The following is a 23,417-nucleotide window of genomic DNA, read 5'->3' as shown; positions in this document are numbered from 1 at the left end:
TGGGAAACAGTAAGGGTAAACTGTCAAATTTTCCAGCTAGACAGAGCTGCTGAAGGCGATCCTCAAATCCTTTCTTTTACTATAAATGCTGTATTCTGGAGTTTTTAAAGTGGATAAGAATTTTGTTATTTTAGTACTGAGTTCTTCAACTCCTAACGCCATCATTATTCAAAGGTCTGATAGTACATTTTATGCACGTTACACTCATTTTCTATTTCTACAATATTTTCAGAGGAAATATTTTTACCCTAACTTGGGTTCTACTACCATCCTAGTAATTGCAGTTCAGAAAATTCAGTGGTTTCCTAACCACATTCTACTCAATTATTTCATTTCCCAATATGATAGGCTGCAAGGTAGACTACTGGAGAATAAGAAAAGCTTAATTGTTCACTGCTGTACCCCAGCATCTAGAACAATGCCTGACCCAGGATAGCTGTATAACATTTGCTGAAGGAATCCTAATCCTGCTGCTAAGCAAAATTACGTAAATCAATTAGTCCCTTGGGGACTCGGTCTAGATGATCCCTCAAGTTCCATTCAATAGTAAACTTTATGACTTATCTTATTTTGGTTCTAAATGCTCTAAAAAATAGTGGATGAAAGCAATGCAGTGTTTAGAAAGTATCAATTGGTGGAGGTTGCAGATAGCTCAAAAGATGTTAGTATCTGTTACAAATCGAGTGTGCACGTGGTGTCATACAAGTTAAAAAGCCTTTTTTTAATGATTATGATAAAGTCTTTTTTTGAACACGTGACCTCAAAAGATGGCTTAAATATGTCATTACCATCATTGTATCGCCAGTGCCTAGAACAATGATTGGCTCATTGTGACTACTCAATAAATATCAGTTGAATTAATTGTGTAATATTAACATTCCTTTTGAACTCTAGAAGCAGCTAGGTCTTCCTTCACTCATCCTTAGAAAGCGATGGAACAGGACCCAGAAATCCCTTAAAAGGTGAGGACGAGTAACAAGGCTGAACTAGGCTCAGAGGCGGTCCCAGAGAGGCTTAAAGCATTGAAGGAAAGGGAAGAGGACCCAAAACACGCGTGAGATAAAAAACAACACAAAGCGACAAAAACACAAGCGTAAGAAAAAAGACCTTTCTACAGTGAGGTTGGCAGGAAGCCACCGCAGCCACTGCAGGTCAACCCTTGTCACCAGGCGGTGACCTCGAGCTGAGATCTCGGTTAACTACCACCAAAGCCCTCGGCTACGCAGACCTCACTTTCAAAAGGTTCTTATCAATACTGACAAGCCCAAGTTCATCCGAGTTCCTTAGAAAGAGAAACCACAAGCGCTAATTCTCCACCTATCCTCCATTCCATTCAAATAACGCAGCCAATAGGAAAACCCTCCGCCCTGAGCAAACGGCTCGGCGGAACTGAGACAGCCCCGGGGCCAGGTCTGCCCTGTCGAGACGCCGTACAGCGCGAATGGGGCCTCCGGAACCCTAGGTGCCCTCAGCCCGGCGGGACAACCTTCCTCCCCTGTCTCCGCCCTCCCAGGTTCGTCCCAGTCCCCGCAAACCGGGCGGCCGGGACCACACCCACTTCCCTCCGGTGGCCGGGCCGCCCCCGCCGCAGTTCGCGGGAGCGCTCTTCCTGGGGCGGGCGCAAGCCCAGGGCGCATGCGCACTGGCCGAAGGGCGCCTCCCTGCCCGGATCTCGCGAAGTTACGTTAGATTGGCCGCCGGTGACGGGTGGCCGGGCCGGGGGCGGGAGGGCTTCTGTGGTAGGAAGGGAGGTCCGCTCGGCCGGGCGCGCCGCCCCAGTGCTCTGTGGGATACTGGAAGTCTCGAGCGTCTCCTCCCGGTTCCCAGCCCTCCTCTGGCCCGCACTCATAGAAACAGTCACACACCCCCTGCCTCCCCTCTCTTCCCTCTCCGCCTCCCCCTTCCCCCCTCGCGATAAGAAGACCCGGCGGCAGGAGAGGGGATGAAGATGGCGGACGCGAAGCAGAAGCGGAACGAGCAGCTGAAGCGCTGGATCGGCTCCGAGACGGACCTCGAGCCTCCCGTGGTGAAGCGCCAGAAGACCAAGGTGAAGTTCGACGATGGCGCCGTCTTCCTGGCTGCTTGCTCCAGTGGCGACACGGACGAGGTCCTCAAGCTGCTGCACCGCGGCGCCGACATCAATTACGCCAATGTGGACGGACTCACCGCCCTGCACCAGGTCTGTGCGCCCGCCGCCGGCTCTCGGACCCCGCGGGTGCTCGTCGGCCGCCTGCCGGGGCCTCCCCGCCGCCCTCGGCCTCCTGGGGCTGGGGGCGGCGGCAGACTCCCTGCTGCGGGGTGAGGGGGCGGCTTCCCGCGACGGAGGGAGGGAGAGAAGTGGTGGAGGCGGCGCTGGGCTGGAGGCCCCCTTCAGACCAGTTGGTGGTGGAGTTGGGAACCGGCTGATTTCCGGGGTAGAGGAGAAAGGGGACTCTGGTCGGCTTGGGCCCCAGGGCCATTTGTGGACGTGTGTCTGGGATTTGGGGTCGAGATGAGGAGGGGTGTACTGGGGTTGTGCCCGGGTCCCGATGTCAGTGATATAGGTGGAGAACGGGAAATGCAGGAAGAAGACGACCCACAGGGACATTAGGGACACTTGGGCAGATGGACGTCTTTGGCTTGTAGGTGGGCATTGGATTTGTTGTAGTTTTTAGGACTTGATTACAAATGATGATGATAATAGTAATCAAGAGCCCTAAGCCGAGTGCTCTGAGCGGGCGATTTCCTGTTTTCTCCTTTATTACTCTTGGTCACTGGGGAGGGGAAAACGGGGTGTAATTAGCCGATCTGCACTGGCTGAAAGGGAGGGGATGGAAATGGGTAGGGTAAGGAAGCGTTCAAAAGGGCTTGCCCACCGCCAGACCGGAACGTCCTGCAGACTCCTTGCTCGGGGAAGAGTTGCCGCAGTGTCAGATCCTTGAGCCCCGGGTTCTGGGGTGTGCTCTGGGGTTAAAAAGAGAAGAATAAACACGGGGCATTCTTTTCAAAGCCGGTTACCAAGCTCTAATTTGTCTTTTGGGGGTGGGAAAAAAGAAAGCTGGTCACAAACTTTTCTCAAAATGGATGCTTTGTGCATGTTAAAGTTTTATAGTAGTCTGATTGGGATCTCTCAATGTTAGCCAAATAAGGAGAAACTATTGGCAATCCAGAGATAATGTTGCTTTGCCTTTAACAGGCCAAAAGCAACACAACCACGGAGGGCTCTGCATAAAAAGCAATTTTTAAATGATGGTAATTGTGACTAGACAGACTCTTTGCATTTCTTAGTGAGCAACTGGAATTGCTAGAAAACGATTTTACAGCAACAGCTTCCCCTTACAATGAAAAGACTTGTAAACTATATGCCTTGGTTAAATGTGGAAGATCTTAGCTTTATTTTCATTAATACTGTAACAAAAACTTGTTTGGGAGGTTGAAACTTAAGGCTTTGTATTTCATGCATATTCCCTTGCTGCCTTTTTAAAAGAGAGAAGTGTGGTGGCATTTTTCTTTTTACTGCTTCCTGTTTGGTGAATGATGACTGTTTTAAGTTTTATTCAATTCAATTTTCATATAAAAGTTGGCTTATAGCCCTTGTTTGCTAAGTTCACAGGATGAGCTGAAATGACTGGACATTGAAATCAAAATTTGTCCCGAAAGTGCAGGACAAATCTGGAATTCAGAATGTGGCAAATATAGCATGGTCTTTAGCTCTTTCTCTATTCCCTTTAGTGTCTCTACTGTATAGCAGACTTTTTATTGGCTGAGCTTTATTTTAAAGCATAGCATAACTCTAGATTCTAAAAACATGGTGTTGAGAATGAAAGGAACTTCTGGCATTAAAAATGATAATTATGTAAGATGAATCTTTTCAAATTTCTTTTAAGTTGTAGTTTGCACGTTTTAGCATAGAATTGATTCTGAAAGATAGTTATTGTATGCTTGAGGTCAGAATACAATTGGATGATGGTTTACATCAATATGTTTTATTAAAATTGTCAAATAGAAATTTGAAGTTTATTAGTGTTGTGGAGGAACCCAATTGCATTGGTTTGGAGGAAAAGGATAATTTCTAGAACTTGTATTAATTATTATTGGCTTAGGTAGGAAGAGAAAATACTACACATAAGAGACTTAAGGTTTTTTTCCCTCTCAGTTTGGACGTGTTGCAAGAATTATCATACTTCTCGATGTCTTCCTGATTAACTGAATGCAGTGGTTAGTTTGGCATTATAGAAGTGTAGCGTTTATTGGGTATTTTGTTTTAGCTGACAAGTGCTTAATCAGAAGTTCCCAGGTTTATGCACAATCATTTGCATAATATCTTTGTGTAATTTATCTGCACATTCCTTAAGTCAGTGAAGCCCAAGTCTTTAAAATATCAAGCATTAAAATTTTATTTTGTTTTCTCCACTCTCATTTCTCATTTATTACCTCTCGTACTTTGTTCCCCGTTGTGGCTGAGAACCAGGAGTTCGCTTTAGGCAAATTCAGGACAACAGATAATGAAAGATGATAAAACTTTTTCAAAAAGATCACAAGAAAATTTTAAGCTTTTAAGAAATCTCTTAAATGCTGCTTGTTTTAAATACTTAAATTATAAAACCTATAATTGACCCACTGATTTGTTTAATAGCCCTTGAATAGTTTTTTTATTTAACCTCTGGAAAGTTCATAGAATACCTGAAATGTTTTTACCAGATTACTTATTGGTTAGTCTTTTGGAATATTCATTTACTTTTTTGGTTTTGATCAAGTGTCCTAAATTTCACTGTCAGGAGAAAAGTTTTAGAAGCTTCACAACCCACAAATATACTTCTTAATATAATATTTTACTTCCATTTTTAATATAAGCACCTTTTATTTAAAAGTTAATTAATTTTTTATGCTCTTTCATTAGAAGTTAGAAAAGATACTCACTTTTCTGCTATTCTTTTTGTATAGAAATATGTCATCCAAATAGGAGAAAAAGCAGTATTTCTTGTCAAATTTCCTATCTTGGTCTCAGCTCTGATTTTATAGCTACCTGGTAGTTTTATACTATGTGATCTGTATCTGTATTTCAGGATACTTTATAAAGATTTTAAGAGAGTTATAATAGAGTTTTCTGTAGAATGCCTTATTGCTGATTCTTACTGATACTGGGTGTGCATGAAATGCAGGACTGAGATTTCTTTCAACAATTTTGAGTTTACCCTTTTGATTTTACCTTGAAATCTTATCTAATTCCTCTATGCCAGTGACTTCCAAGTTGATTTCCACTTCTCACGTTTCTGCAGAGGTCCAATCCGTTATTTCCAATTTTCTGCTGATGAACAAGTATTGATTTAAAATGAAATATTATTCAGTAATTGTGATTTTATATTTAAAAATATGTCTTTAAGTAGTAATAGGGACTCACTTCCTTTGCCATAGACTAGCAACTACTGTATTTACATTTACCTTTGTGATTTCTTCAAAGGATTCTTATTATTCAAACATGGATTTTCATAGTTGTAATTCAGTTTTAGAATCTACTTTTATCACTTAGCATTAGTTTACATATATCTGTATTTTTTCATATCTGTAGACTTTATCAGTATCCTTTTTTCGGTCGTATTATTGCTTCTGTTAGACAGGTTTACATCAATGTTAGGAATTTCTTTAAATTCGACCTAAATGAAACTTACATCTTTCTTCACCAAGCCTTTTCTTCTCATTGATGCCTCTGTTTCTGTTAATGATGTCATTAATCTCTAGATCAAGCTTTAAACATTTTAATTAGTTTACTCATCCCTTTGTCTACATATATCCGTCATTCTTCTTCACAATTGCCTTTGCATCAATTCTTTTCCTTGCCAATCTCATTTTCAACCTAGTTCATACCTTTATATTTTTATCCCTAGAGTATAGTAATAGCTTAATTGCTTTTCCTGCCTCTTCTCTCCCTGGTCCAATCCAGCATTCATAGTGTTATCAGATTAATCTTTTAACAATATCACTTTGATTGTGTCACTCCTCTCCTTCAATTCAGATTTAAAGTATTTCACCATTTAACTTATACTTGATATATCTCCCTTGTGTTATATCCTTTACTCTTTACATTTTTGTGTCCATGCCTATGGCGATGCTTTTTCTGTCACTACAGTATCCTCCCTCCCTTCTTTGCCAATCAAAATCCTAGTCATTCTTCAGAGTTCAACTCAGTTGACAGCCTGAAGGGATCTTCTGTCCTTTGAATTTGTATAATAGTATGGCAGGGAGAGATACTCTCTCCTCTGGGGTGCTCACTGTACCTTCTATTTTGCATTTCTGCTGCTATTAAAACATTTCTTAGTGAATGATGTTTGTAAGTTTGTCTTTCCTGGCTTGCTGTAAGGACTCCATCTTCTACTTTTTTGTATTTCCAGAGCCTGGCACATAGTAGGTACTCACTAAAGATTTATTGAATTGTATCTTTTACCTTGTATTGTAGATATGAAGTTTTACAGTTATTTGTATCTTGTGAGATAAATCTTAAAACTTTCACGTACGGATATCAAGAGTGTTGTTCTCATACATAGTAGAGCTTGTATGTTTATAAAATAAATGAAAAACTTTGTTTTGGATCTTCTGTGCAGATTTTTTTAATATCTTGAGATTTTAAAAAATTCTTTTTTTTTTTCCGCTTTTTTTGCCCAAAGCCCTGCAGTATATAGTTGTGTGTTTTAGTTGTGGGTCCTTCTAGTTGTGGCACGTGGGATGCCGCCTCAGCGTGGCCTGACGAGTGGTGCTATGTCTGCGCTCAGGATTTGAACCAGCGAAACCCTGGGCTGCTGCAGTGGAACGAGAGAAGTTAACCACTTGGCCACGGGGCTGGCCCCTAAAAAATTCTTAATGTTAACCTCTTTCCTATTAAGAATCCTAAACCAGTTTAAATCTTGGTTAAGTGATAGAAAAATATTCAGTTGAGTCATTAATTAATTTGCCAGCTTCGTTATAAGGCTCTGAATTAGGTCCTGTAGAGGAATACAAAGTAGAATTAAATCCATGTTCTATGCTATTATAATTTTAAAATAAAGTTTTCTTTTTGCTTTTCAGTACAGACAGACTTGTAGGTAAATTTATTATTAAATCCTTTTGCTCTTAAAAATATAAATTTGATCAACTTCTAAGGGAGCCATTTGAAGCTTCTCTCTAAAAAATATGCGACTCCCCTCTTGTCAGTAAAAGGACTACTTTCGTGTAGTCTTAAGTGCTTAATCTTCTCAGCCATGCCGTTTTTACTGAATCACAATCTGAAATGTAACTTGCTTTTTAAAAGTATTCTAATAAGGCTGAAGTGCTTTCCAACCAAAAGGAAAAGAGACTGGAAGCAGCTAATACTGTCTCTTGTTAGAGAGTAGTATAATTGCTGTGCATGAGAAATCGGTTTAAAATTGAATATAGAGTTTATAATTGATAGCTTTTTATTTTTTTGGTGGGGAGTGTTCAGATCTTGGAAGAGTATTGGATCACTTATAAATAATATTAAAATCTGTATTTAAAAGAATGCAGTATAAATTTTCTCTACGTTAATTTTCTCGTTAGAAAAGCTATATAACACCTTATGCCGATGGTTCTTAAAACTTCTTATTGAACTCATCCTAAATCCATTAAAAAAAAAACCCAGCTAAACAAACTAAACTTCTAACCCCAAACTGGCCCTTTACTTCCTGAAATTAACTGGACAACCCTAGCCATATATGGGGTGTGCTCGTAGGGCACCATACCCACACTGCTGCTGTTATGATGCCTTCTCTGCAGTTGCTGCCTCTGTGCTTCCTGGCAACAGTTTTGTGGTCTGACTTTGAAGTGTCATAACCAAGACCATCTTTCGTGTGCTTCAGCTACAGTGTGTTTGCAAGCTGTGACTGAGCATTTTCTGGAGTAGCCAGGTAGAAGCACTGGGTGGAATAAAGGAAGTTTTTTTTCATCGTTCAACTGTTAGCACATTTTACAAGTACTGTTCACATGAAAAAAGTACTTTTACTTTAAAAAATATCTAGTTAGATGATTTTTAAAAGATAAGTATTTACAAACCTTTTGTGAGGGGCACATGGAATATTGCTTTGTTACTGCTATTAAAACGTGTTACTTCTTGACACTTCCCCAACTTGCTGTTTTCATTGCCTCTCTGCCTGTAAAAAATTGCCATTTTCACCCCACTTTTATTTGGGAAGTTTGTGAGGTTCCACAATCATGTTGAAAGTATGGAGTATTGGCATTTTGGTATCCCTCTTTGAAAGGTTGAAGAGCTCCAGCAGTCATTTTGAGTTTTTTCCAAGTAGGGGTTGAATAGGTAGTAGCCGTGACTTACCACAGTGCTTTATTGAGGAGTGGGATTGACTATTGAAAATTTGCTGAGGATTTGGTATATGTGAAAAACTACAGTAGGTGCTTTTACAACCATTATCTATTTAATTCTCACAGCATCCCTTTTCTCTTGCTCAAGGTTACCAAGATATTAAACAGCAGAGCTGGGTTCTAATGTAGATCTGTGTGATTCCAGAACCCAAACTTAACACTGTGTTAGATGTCTTCTTTTTTCTCTCCCCTCCCCTTTTTTTTTTGAGGAAGATTAGCCCTGAGCTAACATCTGCCGCCAATCCTCCTCTTTTTGCTGAGGAAGACTGGCCCTGATTAGCATCCGTGCCCATCTTCCTATATTTTATATGTGGGACGCCTACCACAGCATGGCTTGATGAGCGGTGCCATGTCTGCACCCGGGATCCGAACCGGTGAACCCCAGGCTGCTGAGGTGGAACGTGCGAATTTAAATGCTACGCCACTGGGCCCGCCCCTAGGTGTCTTCTTTTAAGTCAAAAGAAGAAAGTATTCTTAAATCTTCCAGTCATTTTGTTTGATGATTATTAGTTGGAGGTTTCCCCGTTAATCAGCAGAGAATCAAATGAAACACACATGCCTAGATACAATTTTTTATTCATCTACTTTGTTTTAGCTAGCCAACCCTTTTAAGAGCTTTCTATGGTAATTGAAATGCAGTAGTACTATAGCTAAATTAATCTCAGAATCAGTCCTAAATTTTAGGAACTGCCAAGATGATTATTTTTTTTTTAAAGATTGGCACCTGAACTAACATCGGTTGCCAATCTTTTTTTTTTTTTACTTCTTCTTCTCCCTAAAGCCCCCCAGTACATAGTTGTATATTCTAGTTGTAGGCCATTCTGGTTGTGCTGTGTGGGACGCCGCCTCTGCATGGCCTGACAAGCGGTGCCATGTCCGCACCCAGGATCCGCACCAGTGAGACCTGGGCCGCCCAGGTGGAGCGCAAAGTGAAAAAGGAAACAACCTCCAGCTTGTCACTACCATTTAACTTGGTCTCCTGCAGTTTACTTTCTGATTAAATGCTGATAAAGTTACCTGAATTAACTTCTGAATTAGTAAAACAAACTTTTTCATGTTAATCATGTTTGGTTTTAATTGGAAGCCTTTTGTTATTAGGAATATCCACGTTATAAGAATATTCCATTCCTTAAATCATTTTGCACACTTTACCCAAATTACATTTCAGGTCTTAACTTGCAAAAGGCAATAGAATTTATTTTTCCTTATTGGTAATAAGTCCGAGCACCATTTGAAACGTGATTTACTTGTTACCCGTCAAATCATTGATTCCCAGAATTTTACATTTCATGGGCCAATAAAATGTTTTTTAAATTTCGCTGACTAAAAGAGGATAGCCTGATTTTTATTTTGCCATGTGAGAGCATTAAGAACAAACAACTTGATCACCTTCAACTATCATCATCCTTTGATAAAGAAAAAGAATAGTTTAACAATAACAAAAGGATACTGTATCCAAATAAAGGACAGTGGGGAGTCATATATAACAATCTATAACATTATTGCCCTGTTAACAACAGATGTTCTTGATGCTCTTTCATGCAAGTAGAGAGAGTAGTTGAGGGTGAACAGATTTCATAACTCTATTCCCTAGTTCCTCCTTTTGGTAGGATATGATAGAGTGCAGGTGGTGGCAAGCCAGATCATCAGGGTGCAAGTGCCTGGCCCCTGAACACCCAATAAGGAGCAGAAAAGAATTACCTGAAGAGATTCAGGGGATGAATCTGTGAAAGCTTTCTTTAGGAATCCCTGGTTTCATATTTATACTTCCATAAGCCTTTGCATAGGTAATCTTCCTCTGGAATGTATTTCCCCGCTTGTTTATATTAAGGAACAGCTCAAAGCACAAAGTGTGGACTTGCTTAACTACTGGGGCACACGATGATTCTCTAACTTACTGTTTAAACTCTAAGTTTGGCACTCATACACTACCTGCTATTGTTAGTATATCTTATTTCCAGACAAAATAGTGAATTCCTTCAGTTAGGGACTTTGATTCGTTTTTCTTTAAATCCCCTTTGGTATCTGCGTTTTATTTTAGCACGTGCACAGTTAATGTTCGTTGATTGAAAAAAAATTGAACACAGTGTAGACTAATCTTGTGAAGAGCAGAGTTCATAGAAAACAAAATGATGACAGTTTATGTGGGTAAATGTAACAGAGCTAACAAACATTAAAAGTGTTCTGGTAAAAAAGCTTATACCGATCACTTATTAATACTTACAATGTAAAGGTACCCATTATTACAGTCAGAATTTAGTAGGAGCTCAGATTTATTTTTGAAATGGAACATATTCCTGATTACCAAGTAAAATTTTGCTTAGTTTATCTACCATACTTTCAAATTAATTTCTTTAAACAGATCATTGGGTGTTGATTTAGAAAAGGAATCCCGGTAATACTCGCATTAGAAACTAATTCATATTTTCTAACAATTTTAATCATACATTTTTCCTAAATAACACTTTTACTGTGCATCCCTGTATGTCAGTATTTCCTGACCTCATTAGTATTTTGGTTGTTTATCTTTTCATTGTTGTGCTGGCTAACCATAAAAAGACAAACTTGAGCTCTGTGTTACTGCCCTAAATGTGCTTGCTCGACTCCAATGCTCTTTCATGGGTGGAGACATTCCACATTGTCATGTGTTATATAGGCATTTGTGAAATGACATTCAGTAGAAACCATGAAAAGAAGTGAAGGCATTCCTCAGCTGTCACCTTTTTAGTAATCTATTTAAATGCATTATGTGCATTGAGTGAGATATTCTGCAGGGAGAGCTTCGCTGAATAAAAAGCATTACTTTAACTTACTATCTCATATTTGAAATGAAATTACGTTTTTTTTGTTTAACATGTTCTCTAACAAAAAAATAATAAGATTGTAGAAAGTTTGTGTCATTTTCTTGAGTACTTGCATAGTGCAAAGGAGAAATTTTGTGAGATGTATGGAATTGATACCCTCCTACAAGAAGGGTACAGAATCCCACACATGTGGGAAAGTGTATTTTCGTGGATTAACTGTTAAAACACACACACACACCCCCTCATCCACACACACCAATTACTTTTACTTTGTAGTAAACATGCTAAAGTATATACATTTTATTACCCTTCAGAATTATTTTAGATGGTTATAAACTTATTCCAATATTTATACCTTTGCTTGGAACATTTCTACAACTCTTCCATTGGAGCTTCAGCTCCTGAATGTTCTTTAGGATATCCTCAGTGTTGGGTTTTGTGGTTTTCTTTTTCTTTCAGGAGAGTTTTTAAAATTTGAAAATGATAGTCATTTGGAGATATGTCTGGTGAATAAGGTAGATAGGTCTTGGATAATCATGGTTAATAAATACTGTCAACGATTAGATGATTTCTAAATTAGAAGCTTTCTAAAAAGCTTACTCTTAATTGGAACATGATCATAAGGAGGCCATCTTGGATTTTTTTTTCTGCTTTTTCTCCTCAAATCCCCCCAGTACATAGTTGTATATTTTAGTTGTGGGTCCTTCTAGTTGTGGCCTGTGGGACACCACCTCAGCATGGCCTGATGAGTGGTGCCATGTCCTTGCCCAGGATCCAGCGAAACCCTGGGCCACCGAAGCGGGCCGGCCCCGCCATCTTGGATTTTAGTTAACTCTTTTTACATTGTTTGGACTTGAGTATGCTTCAGAATTTATGATTAACCTTGTGTACTTTTCATTTTTGGTCTAGATTTTGCATGAAACAAGTCAATGTTAGAGCTTGTGATTTGAACAACATCTTTTTTTGTGGATGTTTGTGTTTTCCACAAAAGATTTTGATGCTGCTATTCCAGATGATGACGGTGTGTTTCATTAAGAGCTATTGTTTTTCTCAAAGATATGTTAATTTGTGCAGTTTTTCTTAAAAGATTAGAGCAGATGACATGTTTAGCAATTTCTATATCCTTTCCAAGTACATGGAACAATCTGCATAAAAACTTTGCCTCATAGTCAAGTTTTTTTTCTTTCAAAATGTCTATTGCTGTTTAACTCTTTCAACCATCATCTTTTACAGTAAAATGTCTTTAAGTTTCTGATCTTTTCAGCATTTTTATTTATCTTGTGGTAAACATGCAAATGCCTTAAGTAATTATTAAGTCTTCAATGCCTTCTACTCTTACTTTTTGTCTTCCTCATCTCCTTTTTATTTTAAAACATGGCTTATTTTCAGGTTTGTTTATTGTTCTAAATGTATTTCATCCCAAGTAAAAGTTTAAGAAGAATAATTATTTTAGTAATTAAAGCACCATAGAAAAATTAAAAAAAGAAATTAAATGCTATTCTAATTTTCAGGCTGGAGGTAGCTCCACTTAAAACTTTAGTAAACTCCCTTTATCTCTATCCAATATATTTTTTCTATAAATGGAATTATACTTAATTTTCTGATTTATAACGTGCTTTTAAAGTTTTACATATTTAGAAATACTTCTCTGTTAATGAATATTGATTCCACTGTGTGTGTGTATGTTTGTATACGTGTGTGTGTACATGTATACATCCCAAAATTTATTTTTCCAGTCATCTGATGATGGATATTTAGTATATTTTCAGTCTCTCATGATGTGGTAGATATTATACTACGAACATCTTTGTTCACTTGTGACACTGTATTGTTAAGATTGATAGTTAGAAATTTCACCTGCTGTTTTTGTTTTGCTCAGAAATTAAAACGTGCTGTTTTAATGCTTGTTTTTGCTAAAGGTGTTTCAGTAAAGTCTCTAATATATCTAATATAGAAGACTCTTTTTTTGACATGAAGTTCATCTCTTGCTAATAAAAACTACATGTATTTATTTGGATGTTAGAGCCATATTTTGACTCCCCTGGAGAACAGCAATTGTAAAAGGGAAAGGTATCCAGGCAGAGAGTATCTAAAAGCTTTTGGCCCCAGGCAGTAGAAGACTATCTTTGAAAGGACTCTTGCTGACCACATCTGTTACATTCGTAATGTAATGATGTCATCCTCCTTCTCTAAGTCACCCAGTGGAGAATCTATTTTATTACTTTGTTACTCTGTTTGTGTCAATAAAATTTGTCTATAAGTTATTTAAAATATTAAACAGTATTTGTATTTTACAGACATAATGCTATTATTTATTTAAATTAGTGATTAACTTCCATGCAGCAAACATAGAAATCATTTTTTATCATATGCCTTGCACTGTGTTATCTCTAAAAACAATAGTCCCTGCCTGTGTGTAGTGCACTATCTAGTGGAGGTGGCAATGTGAACAAATGATTACCATTTTAGTAAGTGTTAGACTAGAGATACAGGGTGAGATGAAAGTTTTTATTAGGAGGACTTAACCTAGAATGTGAGGAAAGACATCCCTGAGAAAGTTATGTTTAAGTTATAGGTAACTTAACAGATGTCTTGATCCTTTTATGACCCTGCTCTCTCCTTGTTTGTCTTCTGACTCCCCTGTTCAGTTTCCCTTTCTGATCTATTTCTTTCTTTCTTAAAGAAGAATGTTCCAGGGTTCTTATATGTCTATTTTTTTCTTTTCCATTTCATTCATTCCTATAGTTTCAACTGTTTTTGTTTTATATGATCTGTTCTCCTTTTTATACAATTCATGTCTCTTTTTGACATTGTGGAAATGACATTTCTGTTTACTAAACTAAAATGTCAGAGTCATCTTCGTTTTCTCCTTCACTTCCTACATACAGTCAATATCTCCCATCACAGGCACATGTGAAAAAGAAATGCTCCCAAATCCATACTGGCTTTTATATACTCATTTAGTAGAATTAAAGTCCTACTCTGTGCCATTCCCTATTAACTGCTCGGGGGATACATTTTTTAGCAAAACAGATATCAACACTACCCTCAGAGTTTACAGTAAAATGAAATTACCTAGCCCTCACGGACGTGCAAATCAAAACCACAATGAGATACCACTTTACACCCACTAAAATGGCTATAATACAAACAACAGATAGTAACAAGTATTCACTAGCGTATAGAGAAATTAGAACGCTCATATGTGGCAGGTGGTAATGTAAAATAGTGCAACCACTTTCAAAGCAGTCTGGCAGTTCCTCAGAAGGTTCAACATAGAGTTACCATATAATCCAAGAGTCCTACTCCTGGGAATATACCCAAGAGAATTGAAAACATATGTCTACACAAAAATGTGTACATTGATGTTCACAGCAGCATTATTTTTAATAGCCAAAAAGTGTGAATAACACAAGTGTCTATCAGCTGATGAATAGATAAATAAAATGTGGTTTGTTACTGGAATATAATTTGGCAATAACAGGAAATAAAATACTGATACTTGCTACAACATAGATGAATCTTAAAGACATCATGCTAAGGGAAGGAAGCCAATCACAGAAGACTGCATATTATATGATTCCATTTATGTGAAGTGTTCAGAATAGGCAAATCTGTAGAGACAGAAGATAGATTAATGGTTGCCAGAGAATGGAGATGTTGAAGGGAAATGAGGAATGACTGCTAATGGGTATAGCATTTCTTCGGAGGGTGATAAAAATGTTCTAAAATTGGTTGTAGTGATGGTTGCACAACTCTGAATATACTGTGTACCCTTGAAATGGGTGATTGTATGATGTGTGAATTATATCTCAATAAGCTGTTAAATTTTTTGAAGACTGAAATTACTTATGTATTTATCAGTCTTCACCGCTCAAAATTGAGGTGCTGGAAGAGGCTGTAATTATCTTCTGCCAGTCCCTCAGCCCCAACCTAGGCTTGGTGTTTGTCGCTGTAGTTATGATGGCAAAGAAGACAGCCGGACATTGTCCCTGCCCTGACACAGCTTGCAGTGTACTGGGCTATATAGATAAATATATAGGCAATTATATGTTTATGTCACTTGTATGTAATGACGTGTAGTGGTAGTAATACGGAGTGCCATGTAAATTCAGGAAGGCATATTTCACCTAGATTTGGAAGGGGTAAGTCTTCTTGGAGAAAGTTGATGTTTGAGCTGCTACTGCTGAGTAAAACTTAGCCAAGGTTGTGAGGAAGGGAACGGTCTGGGAAAGTATTTCAGAGAGAGGGAATAGCATTTGCAAAGAGTTGGAGGTGAACAGAGGTGCTGAAGGATTTTAATCAGATTAAATGAGAGATTTTCTCTTTAAGAAAAATGACTTTGACTGTAGTGTGGAGAACGCACTGAAAAAGATAACGAGACTGGCGGCAGGGAGACTAGTTTAGGAAATTGAATAGTCTCAGAGAGTTGAACTAGCTTAGTGGCAGTGGAGTTGGAAAATAGTAGATGAACTCAAGACATTTAAGAAATAGACTTGGTAAGAATTGAAAGCGGATTGGCCTGAGGGGATAGGAGTCAAAGATGTGCATGCCGTTGGCTTCTGGTTTGGACAACTAGGTGAATGGAGGTGCTTCTTACAGCATGTATACATTCAGTAAATACTTAACTGTGTACTTACTATGTAGGTCAGGAGCAGAGTATATTTGAATGCTATTGGGGGAGACAGGCAATAAACAAGAAATTACAGTCAAATGTGAAATGTATGCTAAAGAATGTACAGGCTGTTGAGCCAGCGTGGAGGGAGGGGTGGCCTAACTATAAAAAATACATCAAAGTCTTACTTGGCTTTTTTTTTGTCTTGGATTAGCCTATTTTCTTAGGTCTTCCTGGTTCTCTGGAAGTGTGAATACCTAGTAGAAAAGAATTTATGAGGTTGCAGAAAAACCACAGGATAAGAATTCATGGTTTGATATTTTTTAGTGTTTTGATGAACTATCTAAAAACACATGCAAACTTCTGTTTGTTTTTCTGTGCCTTTCAGTTCAGAAGAATTAATTAAGAACTTCTAAGTAAAGCCAAATTTATTTTTACGATATTGTGGGGGAGGGCAGAGTAGGTGTTTTGGGGGGTATGGGTATGGGTGGAGCACACACTGTTAGGAATAAAGGAGTGGGAGTGGGAACAATCTGTCTTTTATTGCCTGAAATAATGCACTGTGAAAATAAGTTCATAGGTTAAAATGAGAGGTGAGAGTACGTTTTCTCAGAGTATGTTGGATTTTCCTAAGAATTGTACAGTTAAAGAATTATTCAACCTCTAACTTCCTTTCCTTTCTAAATTTACCAAGTGATGTTTTCAGAGAAAAGAAAGGTAAAATATTAATTATAACTAAGAAGCTTATACCCTAATATTTTTCTACCTAATATATTTTAATATTTTTTCTGTTTTGCTTAAACTGTTACCGGAGTTGCTTGAGTATTGGTGACTTTTTCTGCATATTTTAATGCTTTTTAAAGTCGTACAGTTAATGGGAAAAGTAGCAGTTGTACAAAAAGGTTGTATAGGTTATTTTGACCTTGAGCAAGCATCTTTAGACTTGTTTCAACTTAAACAGGAAATGGTTATTATATATTAAACTTTAACTCAAAATTAACATGTCATCTTTTTCCCTTTTCAACTCACCCTTGGCATTTAAAGCCAATCTTGGCAGTGGGAGTGTGTGTGTGGGTGTGTTTTATGTGTGAAATGGATTGATAGTGTATAAACTGTTCTCTTTCAAAAAACATTTAAGTGTCAAAAAGTTAGTGACAAGACAATATGTATGGTATGATTCCATTTAGGGGGAAAAGTTGTTTGCACAGAAAACAAATCTGGGGAAATTACCCCAACTGTTAACAGTGATTCTCTCTCCCAGGGAAATATAGAAGATACTGAATTATATTGTCATTGAATCGTTTACAACAAGCAAAAAGAAATGACAAAGATGAATCTGAACTGGAGAAAAATGCCTAAATGGCTACTTCCACTAATGTATTAAGGATTAAATACTGAGACATTGACAGAGTTAATGAAATTTAGTTTGCTAGACTTTGTCCACTCAAGGAAGCTGGTGTTGATGGTTAAATAGTTATTTCTGTGCTATGCCTGCCTTTTTTCTGAACCTTTTACTTTGTAAGGAAAGCCTGATTGACAATGTGATGGACACCTTGGGAGAGTTTTTAAAAGAAGTAAGAAAATGAATTAGAGGTTTAGTTAGATGTATTTTGAAGCTTTTGGCAAGTGGACTACAGAAAATTCAGAGAAAAGATACGCATAGTTCCCAAAAAAGGCAGATCGTTTTTGAGAGTTAAAGGGATTTTGAAAGATAAATTTGGATTTCAGTATTTTAAACAATTCCAGTGGGAGAGATGTAGAGGAAAGATCTAGAAAAGCAATTTTTATACAGTGTGCTCTTTTCCCCTGTTTTATATGGATATAAAAAGCATTTAATGATGAAGATCTGTTTTAAGAATGAATTGAAAAAATGGCCACAAATCTCTAAGAATAGAATCAAGAATGTGGAAGCCCAGGGTTACATGAATTTTGTGAAAATATTTTTGAAGACAGTGAAGAGAGGGCTTTTAAGACTTGTAAACTGGAGCAAGAATAGGAAGAAGGAAGTAACTGATGTCACGGCATTTAATTTACATGTATGTTTGTTTAAAATGGGCTTCTAATCTAAGTGGCAAAATTCTAATATCCATTATTAAACAGTTTTAGAAGAGATTGTGTTGATCAGTAGATGCCAGTTTGAGTTTTCTGAAAACAAGTCATGTTGACCTATCTACTTCCTTTTTTGACAAGGTTGGTAAATTTAAATGAGGGAAATGTTGCAAACCAAGTATAGCTTGATTTTTAGTGAAGCACTTGGACAGGCTTTTGGTAGATCTTTGTGGTTCACTTGACAAAAATCTAGTATGAATATTAGCAGGATTAGAAGGATTAGCCGCTGGATGAACCACTATATATACATCAGCCTACTGATAAATCACTCTGTCAGCCCAGAGAGGGGCTAAAGTAGTGGGCCTTGTGTTCTTAGTCTTGACCCTATCCTAGTCAGCATTTAGTAGATAAAACTGCAGGACCTGAGGGAGAACTTCAGAAAGCATAGAATAGGAGGTTTTAAACAACAAGATGAAAAGATAATGGGTATTAAGATAAAATTCTGCATTAAAATATGGATGAGTATAGGTTGGTGGAAATCATCTTTGACAAAGATGAGAAAAAGGTTACTGAAAACAGCAAAACCAGTGTCTGACAGCAGTATAATAATTTTAAAATGTACTAATTCAGTGTAAAGCCAAATTAGTGTTTAGCCTAGATTGTTTTTTTTCCTTCTTCTTCTTCCCAATGCCCCCCAGTACGTAGTTGTGTATTCTAGTTTTAGGTCCTTCTGGCTCTGCTATATGGGACACTGCCTCAGCATGGCTTTGATGAGTGGTGCTGGGTCCGTGCCCAGGATCTGAACCGGTGAAACCCTGGGCCACTGAAGCTGAGGGCGCGAACTTAACCACTCAGCCATGGGGCCGGACCCCTAGCCTAGATTTTTAAAAATAATCTATTCCTCTGTACTTTGAGATACATCTGCAGAACTATGTCTAAGTACTACAGTTTAGACTTATCTGCTGTTTCAGCAGATCTTACTAATTACAGCCTTCCTTTGATTACCCACCAGGGGAAGGCTTTGTATAGAAGTTAATTCTACAGAGAATAACCTACATTCCAATCCTTTTTCTAGAATTGTCAACAAATTTTTACATAATTATGCACACACACTTGTGGTTCTTTATATGCCCTAGGACCTCCTTGAGGACACGCTATACCAATGAGTACAAGTAAAACTGGGAAATCTGAATAAGAGAGATGGATTATATCAATGTTGATATCCTGGTTATCATATTATACTAGAGTTTTGCAGAATTTTACCATTAAGAAACTAGGCCAAAGGAATATCTCTGTATTATTTCTTATAACTGCATGTGAATTCATAATTGTCTCAAAATAAATATTTTTAATTTTTATGTATTATTATTTTAATGTAAAAAATATTGAGGAACCTAAAGAGCTTTATGTTTATGTTGGCTGTGTCTCAGTATTTACTGAGTTAGAAAATAAAGCTGAAAGAACTTTTAAATGTTAACTTATTTTAAAATAATAATAGCTCATTATAAGTCAATATAAATAACATGTTTATGAAAAATAACATGCTTTTACAGAACAAAAAATTTAATGAAAAAATGCCATTGTTTTACATTTTGTAGATTTCTTTAATGTCTTGCTTAATAGAAGATAAATGGATTTTCATACTTATTTCTGCATCTAGTCTATTGTGATGTGACATTTATAGCCTCTGAAAAACTCCACCATATACTTGTGAGAGAATGAGACTGTTAACCTTACAGACTTCCTGTAAGGGTTTCAGAGACCCACTGAGCTAAACAAATGAAGGAATATACCTTCTTCGTGGTTTGGAAGATTCAGTATTGTGAAGATGTTAATTCTCCCCAAGCTGATAACAGATTCATCACAAGCCCAACCAAAATCCCGGTTACACGTTTATTGTGAGTTGGTGTATGTGCGTGTGAAAAATGAGAGACCAACATATAAATGAAACAGGCCAGGCATAGCCAGGTCAAATGAGAAGGTGAGAGGACTGACTGACTGACGGAAAATAAATGGAACTCAGTCAACCTATCCACATGTAAAAAGAATTCATCTTGACACCCTGTACTTTACACTATACACAAAAATCAATTCCAAATGGATTTTAGATGTCAGTGTGAAATATATAATAATAGATATTTGAGAAGGTAACAGAATATCTTTATAACCTTGGGGTAGGGAAAATGTTTAAACAGGACACAAAAATCATTAACCATAAAGGAAAAGACTGATTAATTGAACCACATTAAAATAAAGAATTTCTGTTCCTTAAAAGACAACATTAAGAGAATCTAGCTTCAGAATGGGAAGATACTTGCCTCATATACAGGTGACATAGGGCTTATATTCAAGCGTGTGTGTGTTTGTGTATTAAACTACAAATCAGTAAGAAAAAATAATCAGGCACATCACAAAAGAAAATAATCAAATGATGGTAAACATACAAAAAGTTATTCGATATGATTCATCAGAGAAATGCAAATTAAGACCCCGAAGTGTCAATATATATCCACCGGAATGGTTAAAATTAGACAGAGTGGTAATACTAAATGCTGAGAATGATGTGGAGAAGCTGGAATTCTCATACACTGCTGATGTAAGAAGTATGTGGGATTTCAAATATATTAAAAATTTGTTTCTTTTTCTAAATTGGACCTGTGTAACACCAATGGCAACGTTTACTCTGTAGATTAATAACATTTTACAGCTAAAATTTCATAAGAGACTTCTGAGGCTGCTTTTTAAATTGATTCATTATAAAAAATGTTAGAATTTATAGATTGGAGAGATTCTGTTATATTGATTAGTTGGTGATTCACCTATCAGTGTTTCATAAATTTAACAAATGTTTGTTGAGTGCCTCATGTTCCAGGCTTGGGGCTAGGAGCTAGAGAATAGAGAGATCAGCAAAAGACTTTGCTCTCATTAATCAAATAATCAGTGCAAAATGTGTTAAGTATTTTGAAGGGAAAGTATAAAATATTGTATATGTCAAATATATTTCAATAAAAAGTAATAAAAGGGAGCAAAAGGTTTTGAGAATTTGCATGGGATCTCTGTGGAAGTGATGATTGAATTGAGAACTGAAGAGTGAATAGATGTAACTTATTAGTAAAGACTTGCTAGAGGGTGAAGAGTTGGATTCTTGGTGGTAGAGGGTGGAGAAATAGGTTCTGGCCAAAGGAAACAACATATAAAAGCCCTTTGTAGAAAGGTGGGTGGGAGCAAGGCTCAGTGGAAGAATTTAAAGTGTGACTGGAGCACAGCCACTGAGGGGAAGAATGGTACTGTGACAAGACAGGTAGGTAGAGTTCAGATCCAGTAGGATCCAGGAAGCCCTATTAAAAGTCCATTTCATACTAAGAGCTCTAGACATGCAGTGGAGACTTTTAATTGCCTTAACGTAATCAGGTTTGCATTTTTAAAAGGCACCCTGCTACCTATAGAAGAAATTGGGGTGTGGGGGAGGGGGAAAGAGGGGATTTTACCAGGAGACCAGTACCAGAGGCTACCGCAGTAGTTCAGAGGAGATCTTTTCTCAAAGGGCTCTTCAGTTGAACACTGGTATTTTACAGGTTGTTAAAAGGCATGCTAAAAGGGGGAAAAAAGAATTATATTGTCAGTATGTTTGAGAGATGATCCATAAAACAAGGTTAAGCAGATTTTGCTAGAGTTTTTCACAGTCTTTAAAATGTGCTAAAGAGGGTGAGTGAGGAAGGATCTGAACCCACGTAATGGAAGTAGAATCAGGATTTTAGGCCTGTAGGAGGTTTAGCTTTAGGAAATAAGAAATCGTCTGTGAAGAAAGGTTAGAGGATGGATTGTGGCAAGTGTGGAAGTATAGACTTGATTTATAAATTAGTAAAGAATTTGTAGCAGTCGGGTGAATGAGCTAGTCTACTGTAGGAGGATTAATTTGATAGTTATGGAAAATAGGTTGGGAAACGGCAGCTGGGGAAGCCATTTCACTAGTTTAGCTCAGAGATAAAAATACTCCTGGTCTCCCTTTGATTTTGATACTGTATTCAGTTTCCTATTTACTGAAAACGAGTTGTTTCTTGGAACAGTATTTTATAATTTTAAGCTTATAATTCAGTGCTTAAGTTACAAAGTGATTTGTATTAGAAGCTATAAGAAGTTAGGAACTGATTGATACATTTTTTTCTACTTTCCCTTTTCAAGTCAGTAATACTAACTTTCTCAGCCACTAGCTACATTCTGTGTTTAATAGGGTTGCATATACTTAACGCTAAATTGACAAATTTTTTAGTAATTGAACTGTTAGTATTCACCTTGTACCATGATTAACCTTTGAATTGGTGGGGTTTTTTTGTTCATATGTTCTAGTAATGCATTAACTTTAATTTCTTTAGGAGTGAAATTTATAGTAGAATAAACTAAATTTAAAGCCTTTAAATTTTATGTAGCTCTTCCAAGATCAGAAAAAAATTTTTTTAAGAACAAAGTAATTCATGGAGATTATATTTTAAAATACACTTTTTGGGTTCTGATTAGATGTCGTAGTTCTTCCATACCATTCTGTTTCCGTTGAGTCTTCTAGGCTAACTCACACCGGCCTTTTTCTCACCCAGTAAACTCCTCTCTTCTTTACCCCACCCAAATGATAAATATGATTTGTTGTCAGTTTACAAAGTGATTCCTCCTCTTTTTATTATGAAAACAGTATGATATTAGACAGAGGCTTTGGTTAGGGTGTAGAACTTTTAATTTATAACAGGTTCTTCTAACAAATATGGGAATTAATGATCTCTGTGTCTTCAGAGGGACTTATTTCACTGGAATAATAGTAAACACTTAGATAATACTGTTTAATTATATAACAGACACTTTTTTAGGCAGTTATATTGTCTCACAACAATCGTGTGAGGTAAATATTTTTATTATTATTCCATTATACTAATGAAGAAAATGAGGTACAGTTGTGACTGCAAGGTCACAACAAAGCTTATAAATTGCAGAACTGGGAATTGAACCTGGGCAGTTTGAGCCAACACTGTTTTTTTAAATACAATGTTACAGTGTCTCTGGACTACTTGAATCACCAGTTTCTATCCCTGTGGTAGGTATCCTTAGGAATCCCTGGGGCTAAAATATAGGACGATAGATAAGCCAGAGCAGATCTGGTAGGTCATTTATCTCCTGAAGCTGTACCAGTAGGGAGGGTGTTCCAACTTCCTGGATACACCCAGGAAACACCAAGATTTAGCTTTTGCCAGGTAGCATGCTCTACTGTCCCAGGGCTCACTGTTCATAATCATAGGTGCTCTTGGACAAGAAATTTAGGACCCTGTTTGGTATGGTTAATTTTTATATTATCAGCCCTTGGTTCTAAATACCTTTACCTGAAAAAAATGTTAACTGAATATATAATGACTAGCGTATAACACAGAATTAGCAGGTCATGTGGCTTCTCTTGGTATTTTATGTTTCCTTTAAGTTCTTTAAAATATTCCTTTAGCCAAAAGACATTGTGTAAAAGCCCTATCAAATACTTTGTTTCATTTTCAATTTATGTATATGGGATCATATACCTGCATTTCGGCTAGCTTCTGCTCTTGTGTGAAGTCATTTTTTCCGTTACTAAA

The 23,417-nt window shown here is 37.3% G+C and overlaps 1 protein-coding gene across 11 annotated transcripts in view; it reads left to right on the top strand.

Annotated features, from left to right (window-relative positions):
* The first annotated feature begins 1,364 nt into the window (after positions 1-1,364).
* The window catches only part of PPP1R12A (protein phosphatase 1 regulatory subunit 12A), a 152,293-nt gene continuing 130,240 nt past the window's right edge, over positions 1,365-23,417 (top strand). For all 11 annotated transcript variants that reach the window (XR_011534517.1, XM_070599389.1, XM_070599383.1 and 8 more), the window contains exon 1: positions 1,365-2,179. Coding sequence is in view for 10 of the 11 variants with exons in the window: in XM_070599389.1 (XP_070455490.1) it covers positions 1,943-2,179 (237 nt within the window). In the remaining variant the exon portion in view is untranslated. The remainder of the gene's footprint in view (positions 2,180-23,417) is intronic.

The sequence above is a fragment of the Equus przewalskii genome, chromosome 29 (assembly GCF_037783145.1).
Source record: "Equus przewalskii isolate Varuska chromosome 29, EquPr2, whole genome shotgun sequence".
Taxonomy (NCBI): Eukaryota; Metazoa; Chordata; class Mammalia; order Perissodactyla; family Equidae; genus Equus; species Equus przewalskii.
The sequence above is the reverse complement of the archived record's forward strand: the minus strand, read 5'-3'. Positions and strand labels throughout refer to the sequence as shown.